This window comes from Lutjanus erythropterus, chromosome 17 (genome assembly GCF_056507025.1).
Source record: "Lutjanus erythropterus isolate fLutEry1 chromosome 17, fLutEry1.hap2, whole genome shotgun sequence".
Classification (NCBI taxonomy): Eukaryota; Metazoa; Chordata; class Actinopteri; order Lutjaniformes; family Lutjanidae; genus Lutjanus; species Lutjanus erythropterus.
Window position 1 is genome coordinate 4,595,644 of NC_139333.1, and position 18,523 is coordinate 4,614,166.

The 18,523-nt window shown below is 39.6% G+C and overlaps 1 protein-coding gene across 1 annotated transcript in view; it reads right to left on the reverse strand.

The window, feature by feature from the left end:
• The window catches only part of dnah9 (dynein, axonemal, heavy chain 9), a 203,527-nt gene that overhangs the window by 79,544 nt on the left and 105,460 nt on the right, over positions 1 to 18,523 (reverse strand). The window contains exons 50-55 of the mRNA XM_084741680.1: positions 14,616 to 14,778; positions 14,143 to 14,266; positions 11,300 to 11,442; positions 7,294 to 7,455; positions 6,799 to 7,032; positions 118 to 198 (exon numbers count right to left, since the gene is read on the reverse strand). Of these exons, the coding sequence (XP_084597806.1) occupies positions 118 to 198; positions 6,799 to 7,032; positions 7,294 to 7,455; positions 11,300 to 11,442; positions 14,143 to 14,266; positions 14,616 to 14,778 (907 nt within the window). The remainder of the gene's footprint in view (positions 1 to 117; positions 199 to 6,798; positions 7,033 to 7,293; positions 7,456 to 11,299; positions 11,443 to 14,142; positions 14,267 to 14,615; positions 14,779 to 18,523) is intronic.

Genomic DNA, 18,523 nt, shown 5'->3' on the forward strand with positions numbered 1-18,523 from the left:
CTGAGCAAACAAAACCAAAACTATGTGCATGGCTGAATAACCCTGGAGGTACTATAAAAGAGAAAAGAGCAAAATTTAACAAATGTTAATGTCTGCTCATATCCAACATGTTCTTGCCTGGATCAGCTTGTCAGCGTCCTCGTTCTTCTGCTTCAGTTCCACTTCTTGAGCCGCCAGCTTGGCCTTGAGGTCGTCCACCTATCAGAGGATGAGACAGGAAGACCAGGCGGTCAGGAGGATGTGACTGGCTGATGGAACAGTCCCTCTCATTTCAAATTCCATATACTGTATATTTGTGTATGAAGGTAACCTGTTGAGTTTTTTCCGTAAACAAACGGCAGTATATTTACTACTAAGGTCAAATCTACAAAAGTACTTTGACATAATATGTTATATAGAAAAATATGACTTAAGAAAAAGCATAATGTATTTTTATACATTAAACTAACCAAAAAAAAACACTTAAAGTTGAGTTAAGATTATCTCTATCTAAGCATGATTCATCATTATAGTGCTATTTCTACATTGTTGCAATAAAAATGAAAATTCAATAATTCCTTCCTTATCAAATATTTGCAAAGTCTATTTTAGTCAGTGGAACATCATGAAACAACAGAAGTAATTACTTTCCTTTTTCATAAACAGCTCTTTGAGGTAAATGTGTCAGTTACTGTCGTATCGAGCTATTTGACTGCAGGGCTGTTTGTCATCTTCTCTTTCCTGTTTTATGGCTTGTATATTGTACTCAACAACAACAACAATAACTCCACAGGATACCTTTTAGGAAATAGTTTAACATTTTGGCAAATATTATGCAAGTTTGCTTTCTTTGCAAGTACCAGATAAGGAGATCGATACTAGGCCATTAGCCTATTAGACTATTTATTTAAAAAACGAGGGTTTCCTGTCTAATGTCAAGTCCTGCAAGTGCCAGAATATGAATACGTTTTTGATTTCTAAGTGGTATTACTTTGTACCTGTTTAGAGTGCAATTACCTCCACTGAGAGATACATCTTATCTTCATCTTATTCTTCTCTCATCTTAGCATCTGTTCATATCCAAATAGTGTATACATGTTCAATTTTGATTTCCCTGCTTCTACTCCCTACACCACAAACTTGAGTTTTATGTCAATCAAGTTCAGCAGATTTCCCAAAATGTTGAACCATTTCTTTATGTTAAACAGGGATACACATAAATGTAAAATCTCTCCCTGTCTTCATGTGATGGAAGGGAGAAAAGAACACATGCATTAATATGAGGGGAGTAGTCAATAGAGCATAGGGGTGGGCTGTTGACAATAATCTATTTTTGTCTCATTAAATGGTATAAGTAGCAATCAGTGTGTATATCATGGGTGCTAATGAATCTATCGCTATCGTCTAATTGAATCTCTCAGGCGCTTTTGAAGGACTGATCATTTGTTTTTGTTGTTTGTATCCTCGTTGGATCTTATTAGTAATACAATCGCTGATCGAGCTCGATGGCAATTTAATTGAAACCTAAACATCTCAAACATCAATAAAGAGGATTGTGTGGCTTAGGAAAGTCGAACAAATAAGCTTCACACAAGGCCTAAACCTTTGCGGATAACATTTTGTGCCCTGCAGGATTGTGCCGTGGACCATGCATGTGACCTTTAATCCATTATGAGAAAAAATCTTATTCTGTCCAAGTAGATAAAGGGCTGCAAAAAGATGAATGGCGTGCATATCAGGAGAAAAAAAAATAAAAGCTTTGGGATCAAGAGCTGCTATAAGCACACACAAACACACACACACACACACACACACACACACACACACACACACACACACACACACACACACGCACAGAAATGCACAGACCAAGGATGGTTGTAAAGAGAAATTAAGGCTGTTACAAACTCCTCATAACTCCCCGACAAATAGGGCTCTGCATTACCGTCCGACTCCATCAAAATGTTACACTGGGGAAATAAAAACAGACTGTTTTTCATGCTTGTCTTTCAGCTAATTAACAAACAGGAAATCAGCCTGGAGGGGAGACGGCCCTTTCGGGTTGCGAGGATTCCACGCAAAAGATTCGGTCGAACATTAGACGAGCACCAAGTGAGCCATCAACATGATGAATAGGCAGGGGGGAAGACGGGAGGGAGGGGGGAGGGAGGAGAGGGAGGGGGGAAGAAGGACAAACTAATTGGAGGGAGACACGGGTGATATTCAATACATCTGAGCCGCTTTACTGTTTATCTGCTGCAGGTGAAGTCCGGAGCAGGAAAACACGTCTCTGTTCCTGACTGGCTTCAGAAAACAAGCCAACATTTTTATTTTTCCTCATGTAAAGAGCTGTCAGCCTAAACCTGAATCTGCTTACAGGTTCACTTCAAATCATGACATTTATTTATATTTATATTCATCTCTTTACTACTACTGCCTAACTATTAGTACTGGTACTACTATTATTACTACTACTACCACTAATACAGCTGCTGCTATTATTACAACTACATTATTACTGTTAACAGTATTAACACTTACTACAACTGCTACTAGTATTATACCACTACTACTCCTGCTGGTATTACTAATTGCACTAGTATTAGTAGCACTATTACTACTCGTACTTCTACTAATATTACTAGTACTACTATTACAACTACTGCTACTATTACAATTAGTATTACTAATCCACTAGTTTTGTAACTGTTATTACTATTAATAATATTAGTTTTACTACAACTAATATTCCAATGGTTCTTACTACAACTGTTACTACTATTAATACTACTACCCCTAGTACTAAGTTTACTACTTGTACTTCTACTAATATTACTAGTACCACTACTACTAATATTACTAACTGTATGTATATGTGTGTATTAAAATAATATATATATATAGTAGTATAGTAGTATTAGTATCACTACTAATATTATCATTTCTACTACAAGTGCTACTGCTATTACTGCTTGTGCTATTATAAGTAAGTAGTATTACTAATACTACTAGTTTTACAATTTGTATGACTACTAAAAGAGTAATTACTATTAATACTATTAGTTTTACTACTACGAATATTCCAATGGTTACTTAATACAACTGCTACTACTATTAATACTACTACACCTGGTACTTCTTTTACTACTTGTACTTTCACCAAAATAACTAGTACTACTATTATTAGTACTACTACTATTACGAACTGCACTCATATTAGTATCACTGTTACTCCTTGTACTTCTACTAATATTACTAGTGCTACTACTACTAGTTTTACTAATATTACTGTCACTGTTACTACTCCTACTAGTATTTCTACTACTCGCCTAGTACGGTGCTACTGTTGTTAATACTTGTGTTACTGTACGTATTACTAATATTACTAGTATTATTATTAACACTATTAGTTTTACTATTACAACTATTCCAAGGATTACTTACAACTGCTACTACTGTTATAATCTCTACCAAGTACTAGTGAGAGTGAGTGAGTGCTGCAATGAATCCATGCGCACATGCACACACACACACACACACACACACACACACACACACACACACACACACACACACACACACACACACACACACACACACAGACACACACACACACACACACAATGAAGACAGAGCAGCCAAACGTAGGACACTACCTCCACAAAATTGAAGAGGAAAAAAAAAAACATGGAACTAATGTGTCCTCTGGGGAGCAGATGACTCATACACTTATACAGCACCCCCCCATCACACACACACACAAACACACACACACAGAGACACAGAGATCCTTTGCTTTAACCCTCCTTGTTTATCATGACCACAGCAGCCTCTGGTGAGCCACGGATTCTCTTGCACAGAATGTTAAATAACAGCACTTATAGCAGCGTGGCCATCAGTGTGGATGCACGAACAAACACAGGGTGCATTAATGGTTTCTTGCTGCTGTAAAGGGCGTGCTCTCTCATTAGAAGGCTCCTCAATTACCATACACCCTATACGTCTGTGTGTGTGTGTTGGCTCGTTTCTACAGTAAACTGGTGACAGGGGACAAAACCGCAGGACGCTGTGGGGCTTTCCACACATTGATGTCACTTCGGTGTAAAGGCTGTGTTTGCATGTGTGTGATTTTGTGCGGGTTGGTTATGTGTGGGCATGTTTATGCAAAGCAGTGGAGATGTATGGTATGTAGGGGTGAAATTATGTATATGTGTGTGTGTGGTTTTACATTCATTTGCACAGTGTAGTAGACCCATATAATTAGAGCTGCTTCACACACAGACCTCGTGTTGCATAATTCATATAGCTCTCCTCTGCAAAGGTGTTGAGATGGTAAACATTTGGACAAATGGATCCAGGTGTCGATATTAGAGATGGAAACATCAAATGATGCAGATACACATTTCTAATGACAGAATAAAGACAGGACAAAAAGTCCAGCAGGTAGTTTTCTGCTCTTAATATACAGCTTAGTGGGGCTAATTGGCTGTGTGTGGCATAGATACAGTCTGGTAATGTAGGCAGGTACAACAGCAGCATACCACTACTACTACTGCTACTATTTCATTTCAACTACATTACTAATGCTATTACTTCACTACGGCTATATTACCACTACTAACACTACTATTTTACTACTGCCACATTACTAAAACCAATACTGCTACTTTAATACTGCTTTTTTTTTTAACTTAAAATAATTCAGTTCTGTGAATTTATTGCAATGACAGGGGTGAATAAAAAGTTTGAGTTGCATCAGTTTAATTGATGATTTTAATCTATTTATAATCAATGAGTAGATGTATTATTAACTATACATATTTAAGCTCTGATAACTTCCAACTTTTGAGTTTATGAACTCTACCACTACTGCCTCTACAACCTATATTACTAATCCTACAACTCTGTTACTATTATTATCTATACTTCTACAACTACTATTATTACTGTTACTTGTTAGTAAGCAGTAGCAGTAATAATAGTATTAGTATTGTACTACTGCTAACAGAAGTAACTTTTATTATCACTACTACTATTTTATCTGTTATCATTCTGACTAACAGTAGTAATAATAATAGTTTTCCAAAGTGCTTTCCATTGAAGGGGGAATAAATTGCAATAACAAGATACCATGAGAGCAACAGCATAAAAGTTGGAGAATAAAATATTCAGACTCAAAAAAAAAAAAAAAAGAGAGATGAAACAGCCAAATATAATAATACAAAGCCCAGGGATAGAGGAAAGCAGAAAAGAGATAAAAGAGACTATTAAAAAAGTAACATACAGTCTGCTGGTAACATGACAAAACTGTATTAAGCAAACAACAAGACATCTTTTAGTCAGTCAGGCCAGAAAGACATGATTTAACAACAGTAACAGTGTGAGTAGACTGAGGTGCTGGTGCAGCAAAACACTGACTTTAACCTGGACTCTGGGACTGCTGAAAGGCCTGACCCAGCACATCGCAGGGGCCTACTGGACACCAAAGAGTTAAAACCTCACTGATAAAATCTGATGACTGGCCATGTAAACTTTTGTGTGTAATATGCAAAATTTGGAAATGGACTGTCAAGGAAACAGACTGCTAGTTCAAAGACAGTAAGATCGGGGTGATGTAGGAGCATCTGGTCTTCATCAGAGTGCTAGCTGCATGATTCTGCACAATTATAAGCCACAACTCAAGTGTTGAGGGCTGACTTGAGGCATTAAAGTAGTCCAGCAAACAAAATTCTTTAATATGAAAATACAACAAAATAGTTCAATTAACGGAGATGTAGAAACACTTAATGCTTCTGTATAAAATCCTAATTTTTCCTTACAAAACAAGATGTCAACCATTAGAGTGAAAACCGTAGTGATTCTCAACCGCAGTCACTGCCATTACTTCTCATTCTAGCCTAACGGCAGCCAATTTAGCCCTCTGCTGTCAGGTGAGTGTCCTTCATTACCTGGCAGAACTCAGGGTCCCAACCAGCAGAGATGGAAACACTGGATATACTGAATTGCTATTACACAACTGTGGCCATCCTGACCATGACTCATGCTAACTTTGGAAACACCAACTCTGGCAACTCCTTCTCTACTGAGTCCACACAGTAAGTAGAGAGCAACCCACATGAAAGCTATTCAGTTAGCCAAATTAAATAATTTACGTTCAGTAGAATTCAGAGATGAGCGTCTGAAATTGTGCTTGTAAAATTGACGTTTCTTTGGAACACTGTTTCACCTGAGTCCAAACGTCTTGAATCTCTACACCAGAGGACACATAGACCACTGTCAGAATGGCTACAATTATGAGAATAACACTGCTTCCTAAATATTAAGTGATGTGAACAAGCGAACATCGAATTGTTTCAGTTTTTCTCAATGAAAAATTTCCTAAAATGCTCCGTGCATCAGAGAAAGTCACTAGTTTGAAAAAACACTTGCCCTGGTTCTACTTTTGCACACTTGCTTCACCTCCATACTGTTCATTTGTCCAAATCGGCTCTTCATGTTTCCGTGTCCCCTCCAGTCAGCAGGCAACATGGATGCCAAGGGACTAATTTGCAAGGTTGGAAGCAGCACATCTTTATCTCCTCCACAGCACTCGTTTTACAGGGATATTCACAAAAAGGACGAGGTTTGAAAGGAAATCAAGGAGCTGTTGGGATTTATATGTAAGTAAACTGTCCTTCAGCTATATAAAAAACAAGACAGAACATTTATTATGAGGCCCCCTGTAGTTCAGTTGGTAGAGCGTAGTATAGCTTGACTAAAATAGGAAACTAACCTGGGAAACATTTTGTTTGAGACCTGGAGCAAAGAGAAATTCAGTACCTGAGCGGAGGTGCTGTTGAGCTTCTGCAGGCCGTTCTCCAGACGCTCCATCTTCATGGTTAGGTCTTTGCTCTTCTGGCCCAGCAGGCTGCGGTACAGCTTGATCTGCTCTAGGAAAGACTTGGGCGTGGTGTAGTTGTAGCGTCGCTCGTTGGCCAGGTACTCCTTGGACGACTGATTGACGCTCGTGTGGACGTACGCCATGAATTTACTGACTGACTCCTTCACTTGAGGCTGCGAGAAGAAATGTAAATCACAGACCTGGTTACTTCACATTAAAAGAAGATGACTGTGCAGATTTTGGCTGGAAAGCAATATTTCCTGAGGCTCAAGCTCTGAATTTAATTTTCGGGGCCTCCGGTCTGCTCTTGAAATTAATATCACATTCGTTGTGTCACGGTGCCTGACATTTGAAATTATATTTTCAGAGTGTGAACATCATTTTTGTGGGTGGCTTCGTCCCTGTGTGTATATTAAAGTATGAGCCGTTCTCACTTCAATATTCTCCACCTCCTGGAGGAACCTGAAGCTGACCGACTCCAGCGCCTCCTGCGGCCACTCGTGGAACCAGTCGATGGCTGTGCAGTTCACCACGGCGGGGAACTTCCTGCTGCGAACCCTCAGTTTATTACCCACTGGAGAGAAACACAGAGCCACCTGCAGTACACACACACACACACACACACACACACACACACACACACACACACACACACACACCAAGGTCAAACAGAATTGAGTGTGAAGTCTGATACAGCAACAAGATCATAGTCATTTTCTTTTTCGTGACTACAACTGGAGTCAGAGTCAGCCTGAGAACAGAAAGGCAGGGGATTCCTGCTCTGATTAGCACTTCTTCATGGTCAAGAGGGGGAATGGAAGACTGTGAATTAATTATTTGCAGCTACATCATTAAGCAAATAAAGCCTCCAGCAAGCATGTGAATTAAAGGAGTGTGTTGAGCTGTGGGCTACGTCAGACTGATTTTCACTGTTGGAGATGAACAGCTGGCTTGTTGAGGAGCTCAGCCAGATGCTCGATACCATTAGACTGAAGAAACAAACATACAGAAGGCACACCCACAGACACTACTGATGATCATCAACTACAGAGCTGCACACTTATTCTATATTCACTCTGACACTTGTTTAACACACTACTTTCATACTGGAGGAACACTACATTTATAACAATTTTCTTAAAGGGCTGTGCATAAGACTACATAACACCATCATAACCCTGACATGACATGTCTTTGTTGTCATTTGTCAAGCATGTCATTTTTAATCCAAGGTTAATATTGTTTGAAATGTCTTTGTCATGACAACTTTACACTGACCAAGATGAAAATTGACATTGACCCAGACATCATAACTTGTCATAAACATGATATAACAGGCCTTAATTATTAGACTTTAGCTTTATTTGTTGAAGTTACTTTAAAGTCATGGCATGAAATCTATGTGAACATTTATGATTACTGTCATGAAGTATCATTCATATCAGTGGAACACTGCATTTATAACACTTTACTTAAAGGGGTGTGCATGAGACATGACATGTCATGAACATAAAGGGGTCTTTATGAATGTTTATGACTTAAGTGTCATTCATCAGTTGTGTCATTTTAATGCAAAGTTGACATTGTTTGTGATGTCTTTGTCATGACAACTTTACATTGACCAGGATAAAAATGTCCTCTTTTATGACCATTTGACCTTAACCAAGACAATATGACCAGTCAATGTCTTTGCTATGACAACTTGGCATTAAAGAAGAGGACATAATGTAACTTGATATTAATGAAGATCCATAACCTGTCAGAATATAAAAACCAAACCGTGTCTGTAGAGAGGGCCTTTTGCATTTTGTGGTTTCGAGGTCACCACAGGTTCTCCTACATGTTTGGAAGGGAAGAGTAAGGCGAGGTGGTTAGATGCCACTAAATCCAACACACTGGTCTTGTAAGTGTGAATAAACATGAGAAAACTCCTGCTCAGCCTCTCGCTCGCTGCTGGAATACCTCATAAGTTAGCAGGTGTCTGTCTGTTTGACCTTGATCAAGTATGATGTGATGAAAGTGAAATATTCAGACTTCAGACAGAGACTGTCTCAAACTTTTCAACGCTAGTAAACAAGAGTAAATGCAATACGTAGAAATTCCAGCCAGTTTAGCTTTTGACAGATGTATTGATTTGAATTTGGTTTGGATCTCTGGTTGTGCATCAATGAAGCAGTATCCCTGACAGCTACACAGGTTTTCCAATATTAATGAGTTAATGTTTACACCTCCATACAACTACCCATCAGGTGTAATGCCCACAGTAGAATACACATGAATACAAATCCTAAGAATATTTTCTGGTATACCACCTGGCTCCAGGTTTGCTGTGTATCAATTATTTTGTAAATATTTGCATAAATGAAAAATCTGTAGGGAAATTTGCAAATTTGAAAAACAACACATCAATGGAATTAATGGAGGTCTTAAAGGGGTAGTTCACCACAAAAACAAAAATACATATTTTTCCTCTTGTAGTGTTGTTTATTCATCTAGATATTGGCTGAAGAGATGTCTGTCTTCTCTCCAATGTAATAGAACTAAATTTTTCTTGGCTTATGGTGCTCAAAGTGCCATACATGTCTACAGACAACACCTCCAGAACTCTGCGGCTCACACCAAAACTATCTAGGTGGATAAAAAAAATACTACAGATAAGAGGGAAATATGTAGTTTTGATTTAGGGGTGAACTGTCCCTTTAAAACCAGATCATATTTTGGCCTCTGTCTATGAGAGGTACACCAGATAATGCAGAGCACATCTTAAGATTTGATGAAAGATGATACTGAGCCACCAAATACATTTTGTAATAATCAAATCACAAAGCAGCAGACACACTTGGAGTGTGGGGCTTTGGTTTCTGGGACCCTGAGGCTTTGCCTGTAAGTTGTGTTGCAATTCATTCAAGAAGTCATTTTCCCTTCTCAGATTGTTTCATTAGAGGAATTTTTAGAGGCCTGAAGAGGTAAAACGATGCAGGATTTCACAAGAAAAAAGCAAAGTCGAGAAGTAAATATTATTTTATGTAGCAGATTTAGGACAAGAGTGTAGGATTTAGTGGCGTCAAGCAGTGAGCTTGCAGATTGATTTTGTGTCACCCTCCCCTTCCAAGCGTGTAAGAAGCGTTTACTTTGTCCATTCTGGGCTACTGTAGAAACATGGCAGAGCAAAGTGGTGACCAAAAACATATACACGTAGATGCTGCATTGACCACTTCGGCTTGTTGCTGCATCACATCGACGTCATCGCCAGGTCAAGACTGACCTGTGAACGAATCAGGGCAAAACAGGGGAGTTGCATTTTTTTCTGGATCAAAAAAATATTATAACGTTTATTTCTGAACTGATTTCAATGAGTAATGTTATATTCAAGTAGTTATGATCTACATTTAAAAAAATACATATTTTTCTTACTCTATGAAGCCAGTCTAAACCTAAAGAAAATGGCGGTGCCAAAGGCCAATGCATCTACTGTATGCATATATGTCTATGGATGGCGACCCCCATGGAAGAGGACACACTCCCTCTGTAAATTAACAAGAGCTCATTCAAAGGTAACGAAAACACAATTCCTATTTTCAGGTGATTATACACTAATGAAAACATAATTATGAACGTTATACTCCATTTCTTCTATATTCCACCAATAAATCCTTGTTAATCTTACACACTGGTCCTCTAATATTTCCTACCATCTAGTCATCTTGTCCCAATAGTCAGATTAGGAACCACTGAGTTACATGGAGCACATCCGTGCAAACATTCTGAAGCAGATTAGCAATGTTTTTGGGAAAGCGCCCTTTCCATCCATCCAGACAGACAATTTGAGAGACAGAGAGCCAAATGGTTAGAAATCCACTCTTTATGAGCCCGTGCCCGTGGGTTTGTCTTCCGCATTTATTCACTCTCCGACCCAGGGAAGCTTGAGCTGGGAGCGAGGCGGGGGTGGAGGATGTGGGTGGGTGGTGATGGTGGTGGTGCACACTGTAATAATGACAGGATAAGCAACCCCCTGGAATCCCTCTCTCCCCAGGGGGAACAAAGCGGCTACACGTCGGTGAAATTATCTGCAGCTAAACGCCGGCTTTTCTGCTCATGCCGGTGATTTATAACGACGTCCACTGCCTCCGAAGGCATTCAAGTTCATCTGAAAATGTCAGGAAAGAAAATTGTCTAGGGAACGGCTTCATCATAAAGCCAGATGTTTATCCAAGTATAGGGATTTTTATTCTGGAATGGTAAATTAGAGTGTGAGACGGCATGCTATTGCTATATTAAGAGAAGGTGGAGATCAAATACCGACGCAGTTCTATGAGAGAGATTAATGGCAAACTTGCCCTCTGAGGAGAGGCGCTGAGAACAACTTTTTCTGGATGCTTAGTAGTGAAATGCAAAGAACACAAAACAGCTCTTTGTCCTGCACTTGTCTGACTGCTTCACCTTGAGCTGCCTGCGAACCCGGTCGATGAAGAACTTCCAGCAGTTTTCCCTCGTATCCATCAATCCCGCGCCGCGGACCTCTGGCCTCACGCTGCCAATGATGTTCTCCAACTCGTCGTCCGGGAACAGGTCAGGAATCTCTCCTTGAATGAATAAAACACCACAAATTACCAGAGGGACGACCACCAAGATTGCTGGAAGCAGTCGATGAGATTTTTTTTTTTTTTCTGTTAGAGAGCTAAACTTGTGCCAGAACTCTCTCAAACTTTCTTATCTTGCAAGGATCTGAGCTGACACTCAGATTCTTATATCAAATCTGGGTGTGTGTTAATAGAGGCGGTGGCAGGAGGAGTTCATACACAGGGCTTATGCTAATGCAGAGATCTGCTGTAAGTCACAGCCTCACAGGAGCAAAGATGAGCAGAGTGATGTCGACATATACTGTATACACTCCTAAAAACTGCCACTATCTAGCCTGATCTAAGCTCAGACGTGTGCACTGTTTTGAAACCTTGATTTCACCTGGCCCTGTATTTTTACCTCCAGATGGGGTCAGTTTAGGTGTCGTTTAACCCTATTTTCCCATGTTTCTGTGTCTGACTAAAGACTCCTACAGACTGAGATTTTAGCAATCTTGTAAGTTTATTGCAAGCCACATTGTAAAACGTGGATCTTATAAACTCAGGTATGACATCAAGTTTGTAGACCGTACGATGGTAACTACTGAATTGCAGGCTACGATACAAGTCAATAAAACAGAGGAAGGAATCGAGTCCTTGCAATAGTTGCTTTTATGAATGGAAGAAAAGAAGAGGAGGAATTTGTTTTTAGTGCCAGCGAAGATTTACTCTCACTAGTGTTGTGTGGATCATTGCATCATTTCATGCTGCATTTCTATAGGTTGGTTAGTAGATGTAGGTCGTAGCAGCAGTCACATTAGTTATCCTAAATGCGTGACAGTGTCAGACTTTTGTCTCAGGTTATCTTTGGTCGTGATAATGACTGTCTATGAAGCTCTCTCACTGTGCACGTAGAACCACTGTCCCACCACCATTTTTAGTCATCTTTCGTCTGAGACAGCCCAAAATTGCACTGTGTATACGTGGTTCAATGGGGACAACAATTTTTGAAATTGGTCAAGTATTGAATGAGGCCACTACAGAAAGATCCCTTCAGAGACAGACCTTTTTGTTAAAGACTAAGATCCTTTTTGTTCAACCAGAAACAGCTGATCTATCACTCTTACCAAAGCCACCAGACTCCATTTATACAAACAGTTTTTTTTCCATCACAGAAACAAAATAAAACTCACCAAAAACTTCTTGGCTCATCTTTCCACTGTTCAAACGAACACCAGCTCTGGTTGGGTTGAAATAAAACCTTTATTCACAGAGTCAGATGTAAAAACATTCTGGTCGTACGGGCCTTTTCTCCCTGCTGTTCTCTGTCAGACCTCCCTCTTGCTCCTCTTCCCATATTTTCACATCCATTGCCGTGAATTAAGGGTTTATTTTGACCAAAATAGAGAGGATGATTGTTTGAGCAGTGGCAAGAAGAACCAAGACATTCTTGGTAAGTTTTATTTTATTTCAGTCCAGTTGGAATGAAGATGACAATGAAGATGACAATGCTAAAACGACTGTTTCTGTAAAAAGGGATTTGGAGGCTCCGGTGAGAGCAATAAAATATCTATTTCTGGTTAAACAAACTCTTTCTTACTCTTTAGGGATTCTTTCAATAATGCTCTCATACACTTAGAATAACAATCTGAGCCTGTCAGTGTAAAAACAAACACTTTTAGTGAACATTATTTGACAGTGCGCAGTTGCCTATAAGGATTACAATGCAGCCCAATTTGACAACTAACTGCTGTTCTCCCTCAATACTGGACAAGTTTAAAGAATTGTTGCTCCCATTGGCCACTTAGACACAGAGACAGGTGAAAATGGGTTGAATTATACCAAAGTTATCCTTTAAGTTTAGTCAGGTGCTCCAGGCTTTCCTCCTCTGCTCAGCATGAACCTGGAGAGGTCAAGACCTGGAGCTGGTCTCACACAGACAGACTTTGACTGTGGCTTAGATATAACAGATAGTCGGGCTTCAGGTGGATGTCAAAATTCATCCATTGCACAAAGCAGTTTAGCTCTTGGCTATCTGAAGTAGGACTATGGCATGATGAATCCTGGGTAAATTAAGCCCTTTTTCAAAATTAAGACTGGTCTGTATTAGCTTTGTTAAACTGGCTCATGCTGTTCTTACTCTAACTGTAACCCAGCCTGACAACCAGACTGAACTGACATTTGGTTTCACTTAATTATTCAGTCTGATATTGTGTTCTAAGTTGCTAAGTTTAGTTTGGGTAGGTCTACTAACTGTCCCACCAATGTTAGTTTCAGCTGACACAGTTCCTAGGAACAGATTACTTGATGTTTTTCATCATGATCAAAGAAGTACCCTGATTTAAGATGTGATATGATGAGTCGAATTATAAATATCTCTGGCACAGTAAAATGGTGGCTCCATTCTTAATCTGGGCAATAATAATCCAATATTCAAACAGTGGTCAAAGCCAGAAAGAATTTTAGATATGAATTATGACAGACAGATAGATATAAAATCATTTTATATTTGTATTTTATAGCGCTCTGTGTTGCACCCTCCGAACGGGGAGTATAAATCTGGATGTGCAGCTCAGCCTTGCTTGCAATTCTTCACAATGAAGTGTTGTAGTTGATGAGTAATGCTGCAGAAATGGCACCACAGTGATTTGTTGCTGTGGCGGAGCAGAAGCATTTCTCTCCTGCAAAACATGACACGCAGTAATTAGCGAAGCCTGCTGTTACCCGATGCCAACAGATCGTTGACCAGAACGAGGAACTTCTCGTCTGCCACTTGGGCGTCAGTCATTAGGAACACGGTGCCAATATTCTTCACGCCAGCTTTGATGTAGAGGGATGCCAGGTCAGTCTGGGTGACGGGGAGAGAGAGGAAAAGATGGAGTGGGAGAGTGACACACATAATGAGATTGGGCTGTGAGAGGGCTAAAGATTTGTTATTTTGCAGTGATACATGCCTGAGACTTGAATCGTTGTGTGGATACTGTGTGGATAACCAGTACTGTGTTTGCACACGGTAGGGATTATGTCTATATTTCACTCAGATGCACCTCCAAGTCGAAAAATTAAACCTCACCTGGCTGTGAGAAACTTTTTAACACTTAATATGAGACTAATTGAGTTGTTCAGATGGATGGTTTTTCTAGTGTGGTGTGTTTTCTGCAGCGTGGTGTGTTTCTGCCGTGTAATCCTGCTCAAACCTTGAGGTCGGCGATACTGTAGCCTTTTCTCAAGGTGATCTGGAAAACCTCCAGATTGGAGATGAAGGCAGCCAATCGGGTCAGACTCTGCTTGCCGCTGCCGCCCACTCCGACCAGCAGCGCGTTGCCCCGTGGAGACTCCAGGATTCGGTTTATACGGCAGCTACATGTGGAGGTGCAGACAGTCGGGGGAGGGAGAAGGTGTGAAGGAGGAATCGGTGGAAGGGTGAGATAAAAGGCAGGGGGGCGAGGCGAACCGGATAAAGACAATCTCTGAGTCATAAGAGAAAAAGTGAAAGAGAAACAAACACAGGTAGTTTCTGTCTCCTCTCTATGCTTTTATACTGTCTGTCACTCTGTTTCATTCAGATGTACCAGAACAAAATGTATCAAACATAAGAATAAATCACACTGCGCTCCTGAGAGCCTTCACTATAGCAGAAATGTTCCTTGCTGTTGTTTCTTTGTAAAATAAACTGAAAACATCCCAGCTTAAAATGTTAATTTTGAAATAAAACAAAGAAAAACATGATGACACTAAGAAAAATTAAAAGGAATTAATAAATAAATACGTAAAAGAAAAAGGGTGTGTGTATACAGTGGCATGAGTGCATGTATATGCAACAAGAGGTGAGTCAGGTAGGAAGATAAAGATATATATGTACTGTAGAATATGTAGGCGGATTTAGATCACTTCACTATGTTAGTGTGGCGATGGCAAGGCTCCATATTTTACTGCATATTTCTTTTTGGAGTCTTAAGGAGTACGTTATTTGTTCCATCTGGTACATTTCCCATACCTTCTCAGTCTGTTGTTGCTTTGTTTGAGGCTGGTGCCAAAAGAAATACACCAACATACTTTAAGTGACACGTCAACTGCAATTTCACAACTTTCACAATTTATCAACTCTCCGATCTTTTGCAGTTTGACTGACATTTCAACCTTCTTCTCTCACTCTTCTGATGACAGTTCAACACTGCTCACAGTCACTTTCATGGCTTAGACTTCAAATACACTTCAGCTGACAGTTGAAAGGGCCTTTTCAGATTTTCTGAGGTGGGGTTTTATGAGGCACTTATCCATAGTCGGTGTACAGTAGATGGTGGTCGGCGCGTCCCCAGTTTGGAGAAGCAGCAGGAGGACCAGTGTAGGAAGCTAAGCAACGAACTGCTGTGGACAGGGTCAGCAGCAAAGAATATCAGCTTCCTAAAAAAGGTTCACCTAAAAAACTCATAATCAGTTTAAGTGTATGCTAGATTTAGAATATTTTCACTGCTTTAACTTGCCATCACACAGCCGTATCCCACCGGAAAGCACCATTACATTAGTCTCTCTACACCAACCAAATCCACAGGCAAAATAATTTATTTTACCCTGCAGAACACAGGAGTTGCTGGTCTTTTGCTGCCTTGATCTCTTAGTTTGTTTGTGTTGTTGTGTGACTTCTGTGAATCCAAACTAACCTTTTAGTTACACCATAACACAACTTAACTAGACCTGCTGGTACAACACAAACAAACTATACAATTGATGCAGTAGCAGACCAGCAATTCCCGTGTTCTACAAGTTAAATGACAAATTTTGCCAAAGGAGTCTGGTTAGTTTGGAGAGGATGATATTTTGCCTGTATACTGGTGGACCCACATGGGAAAATGCTTTCTGATGCAAGGTAAAGTTGTGAAAATATTCTAAATATAGCATACACTTAAATTGACATTGATTTTTTGTAGGTGGCTAAAATATGTTGTATTGCTGACTCTGTCCACAGCAGGACTTAGCTTCCTACACCAGTACTCCTGCTGCTTCTCTAAACAGGCGCGTTGACTGACTATGGATAAGTTCCTCATATAACCACACTTCAAATAATCCACTAATTTCTTCTACCTACATTTCAAACAGAATAACATTCTCTGTTGTATGTATACATGGATGAACATCTTGTATCTTTTAACAGTAGACATCTTGTCTTATCTGATCTTATCTAGCTCTTCGACTAAAACTTCTTCTGCTGTCATTGTTTACAGTTCAACTGACATTTGAACTTTGATCTCTTTCTTTTAAAGTGACAGTTCAACTGCCTTCATCTCTTAAACTTGAACTGACGCTTCCTTGATATGAGAATAGAGAGTTCACTGATATTTCATTTCATTTTCATGACACTTCAGCTGTTTTCATGTTCGAGTGAGGGTTTAAGTGCTTTCAGCTCTTACTCTTCAAATGTTAATTTACCTGCTTTCATTGTTAACACACAAACTGACAGTTCAAATTACTATGGGCTTAAATTGAAAAATCACTTGCTCTCAGCAATTACACTTCAACCATTTTCTGATTTTCCTTTCAGGTAACACTTCAGCTCCAATCAATGATTTTACTTCAGCTGACACTTAAAACTACTTCTGTGCCTCAAATGACACTTCAGTTTTACCTGATTACATTGATATCACCTGGGATTTTCAACACAAGTGAGCACACTTTAATTTCATTCAAAAAATGTAGTATTTTGTATATTTATGAATCATATGCCTGGCAGATCATTCAGCTCCATGCCAACATTTCAGAAAACACTATGTTGAGCATCAAATATATAAAAGGACTGACCTTTAAAAATAAGCACTTGGGAGTGTTTTTTTTTTTTATTACACGACTTGCAGAGTCATAAATATAAAGCAAAGGAATATTATCTGCCGTAGCCAGGTTTATCTTTAAATATCAAGAAAGCAAGCCCATATTCATGCAGAATAAAGGGTTCCTACCTGCACACTATCTCCCTACACGTATTGTCCTCTCTTACTGAAGAAACTACTTCAACCCAGCACATTATCTTTGATATGCTTCCACATACAGTAGTTTGAGCCAATGATTTTAGTAATTTTCCTCACCTTCCTAGAAAAATATATTATTTTTCTTGTTGTCAACAAACCCACTTGAAAAAAAAAAAAAAAAGGAATTAAAGCGATGCATTTCTCATGACCTTTTGACTTCCCAGCCTCCTCTCTGGCTCTCAGCTGCAGGCCCTATGGTTCCTACTTAAGACCTTACCGTACACACATATTGTATTTGTAGTTTCATTTTTAAAAATGACTCAGTAATTCCGTAAAACAGCTGGGTAACATAGACTTTTGCAAATGTTAGTCAAGCGTTTTGAATAGTGCATTTGTTGGGCACTATTTTCAGACTTGGATCAATACACTTTTGATGCACTGCAGCTGATTTATGCAGGATTGACTACAAATGAACTACAGTAACCATATTTATGATAAGTAAGAAACATGTCACTTGGCACAACAGTGTGACTTGATGGGTTTTTCATCTTATAAGACAGACTTATACTGTGAAGAAAAATACTGATCATCATCAGGGCCATTTAACCGCTGAAACTATGCAGGCATTTACAAGTTAACACAGGTTCATGCTCATGACTTAATAACTACAGGTGTGATGTCACCACCTGTCTCACCCCCTCGCATGTCTCATGCAACAGAAACAGTTTTATGTTTAACATATTTATCGCACAGACACACAAGGCTGGTGTCCATTAAAAAAGCACTGAAAACATATTTTATCCACACTATGTAACCTCAGCAGATCAGAGTGTGCTTCAGAGCCAGAGATCAGCTCTCTCTGCTCCTGCTTAATCCCCTCTCCCTTCACTTCACCCAGCAGCTGGGTTTTCCTGCAGTGTTTCTGTGGGCATACTGTACATTTACTGCCACTGGACAAATTCACTGCTAAACTTTAATCCCTCTGCTCTGAGCACAGCCCCCAGCACTCTTTTCTCCCTCCTCTCTGCTCATCCACACCCACTGCGCGTGCACACAGACCCACGCCACAGTGCTTTATGCATGGTGTTGATGGAAAATCAGGAATGTTCACACGTATTTTTGGAAACTGGATAGTGCACAGAAAT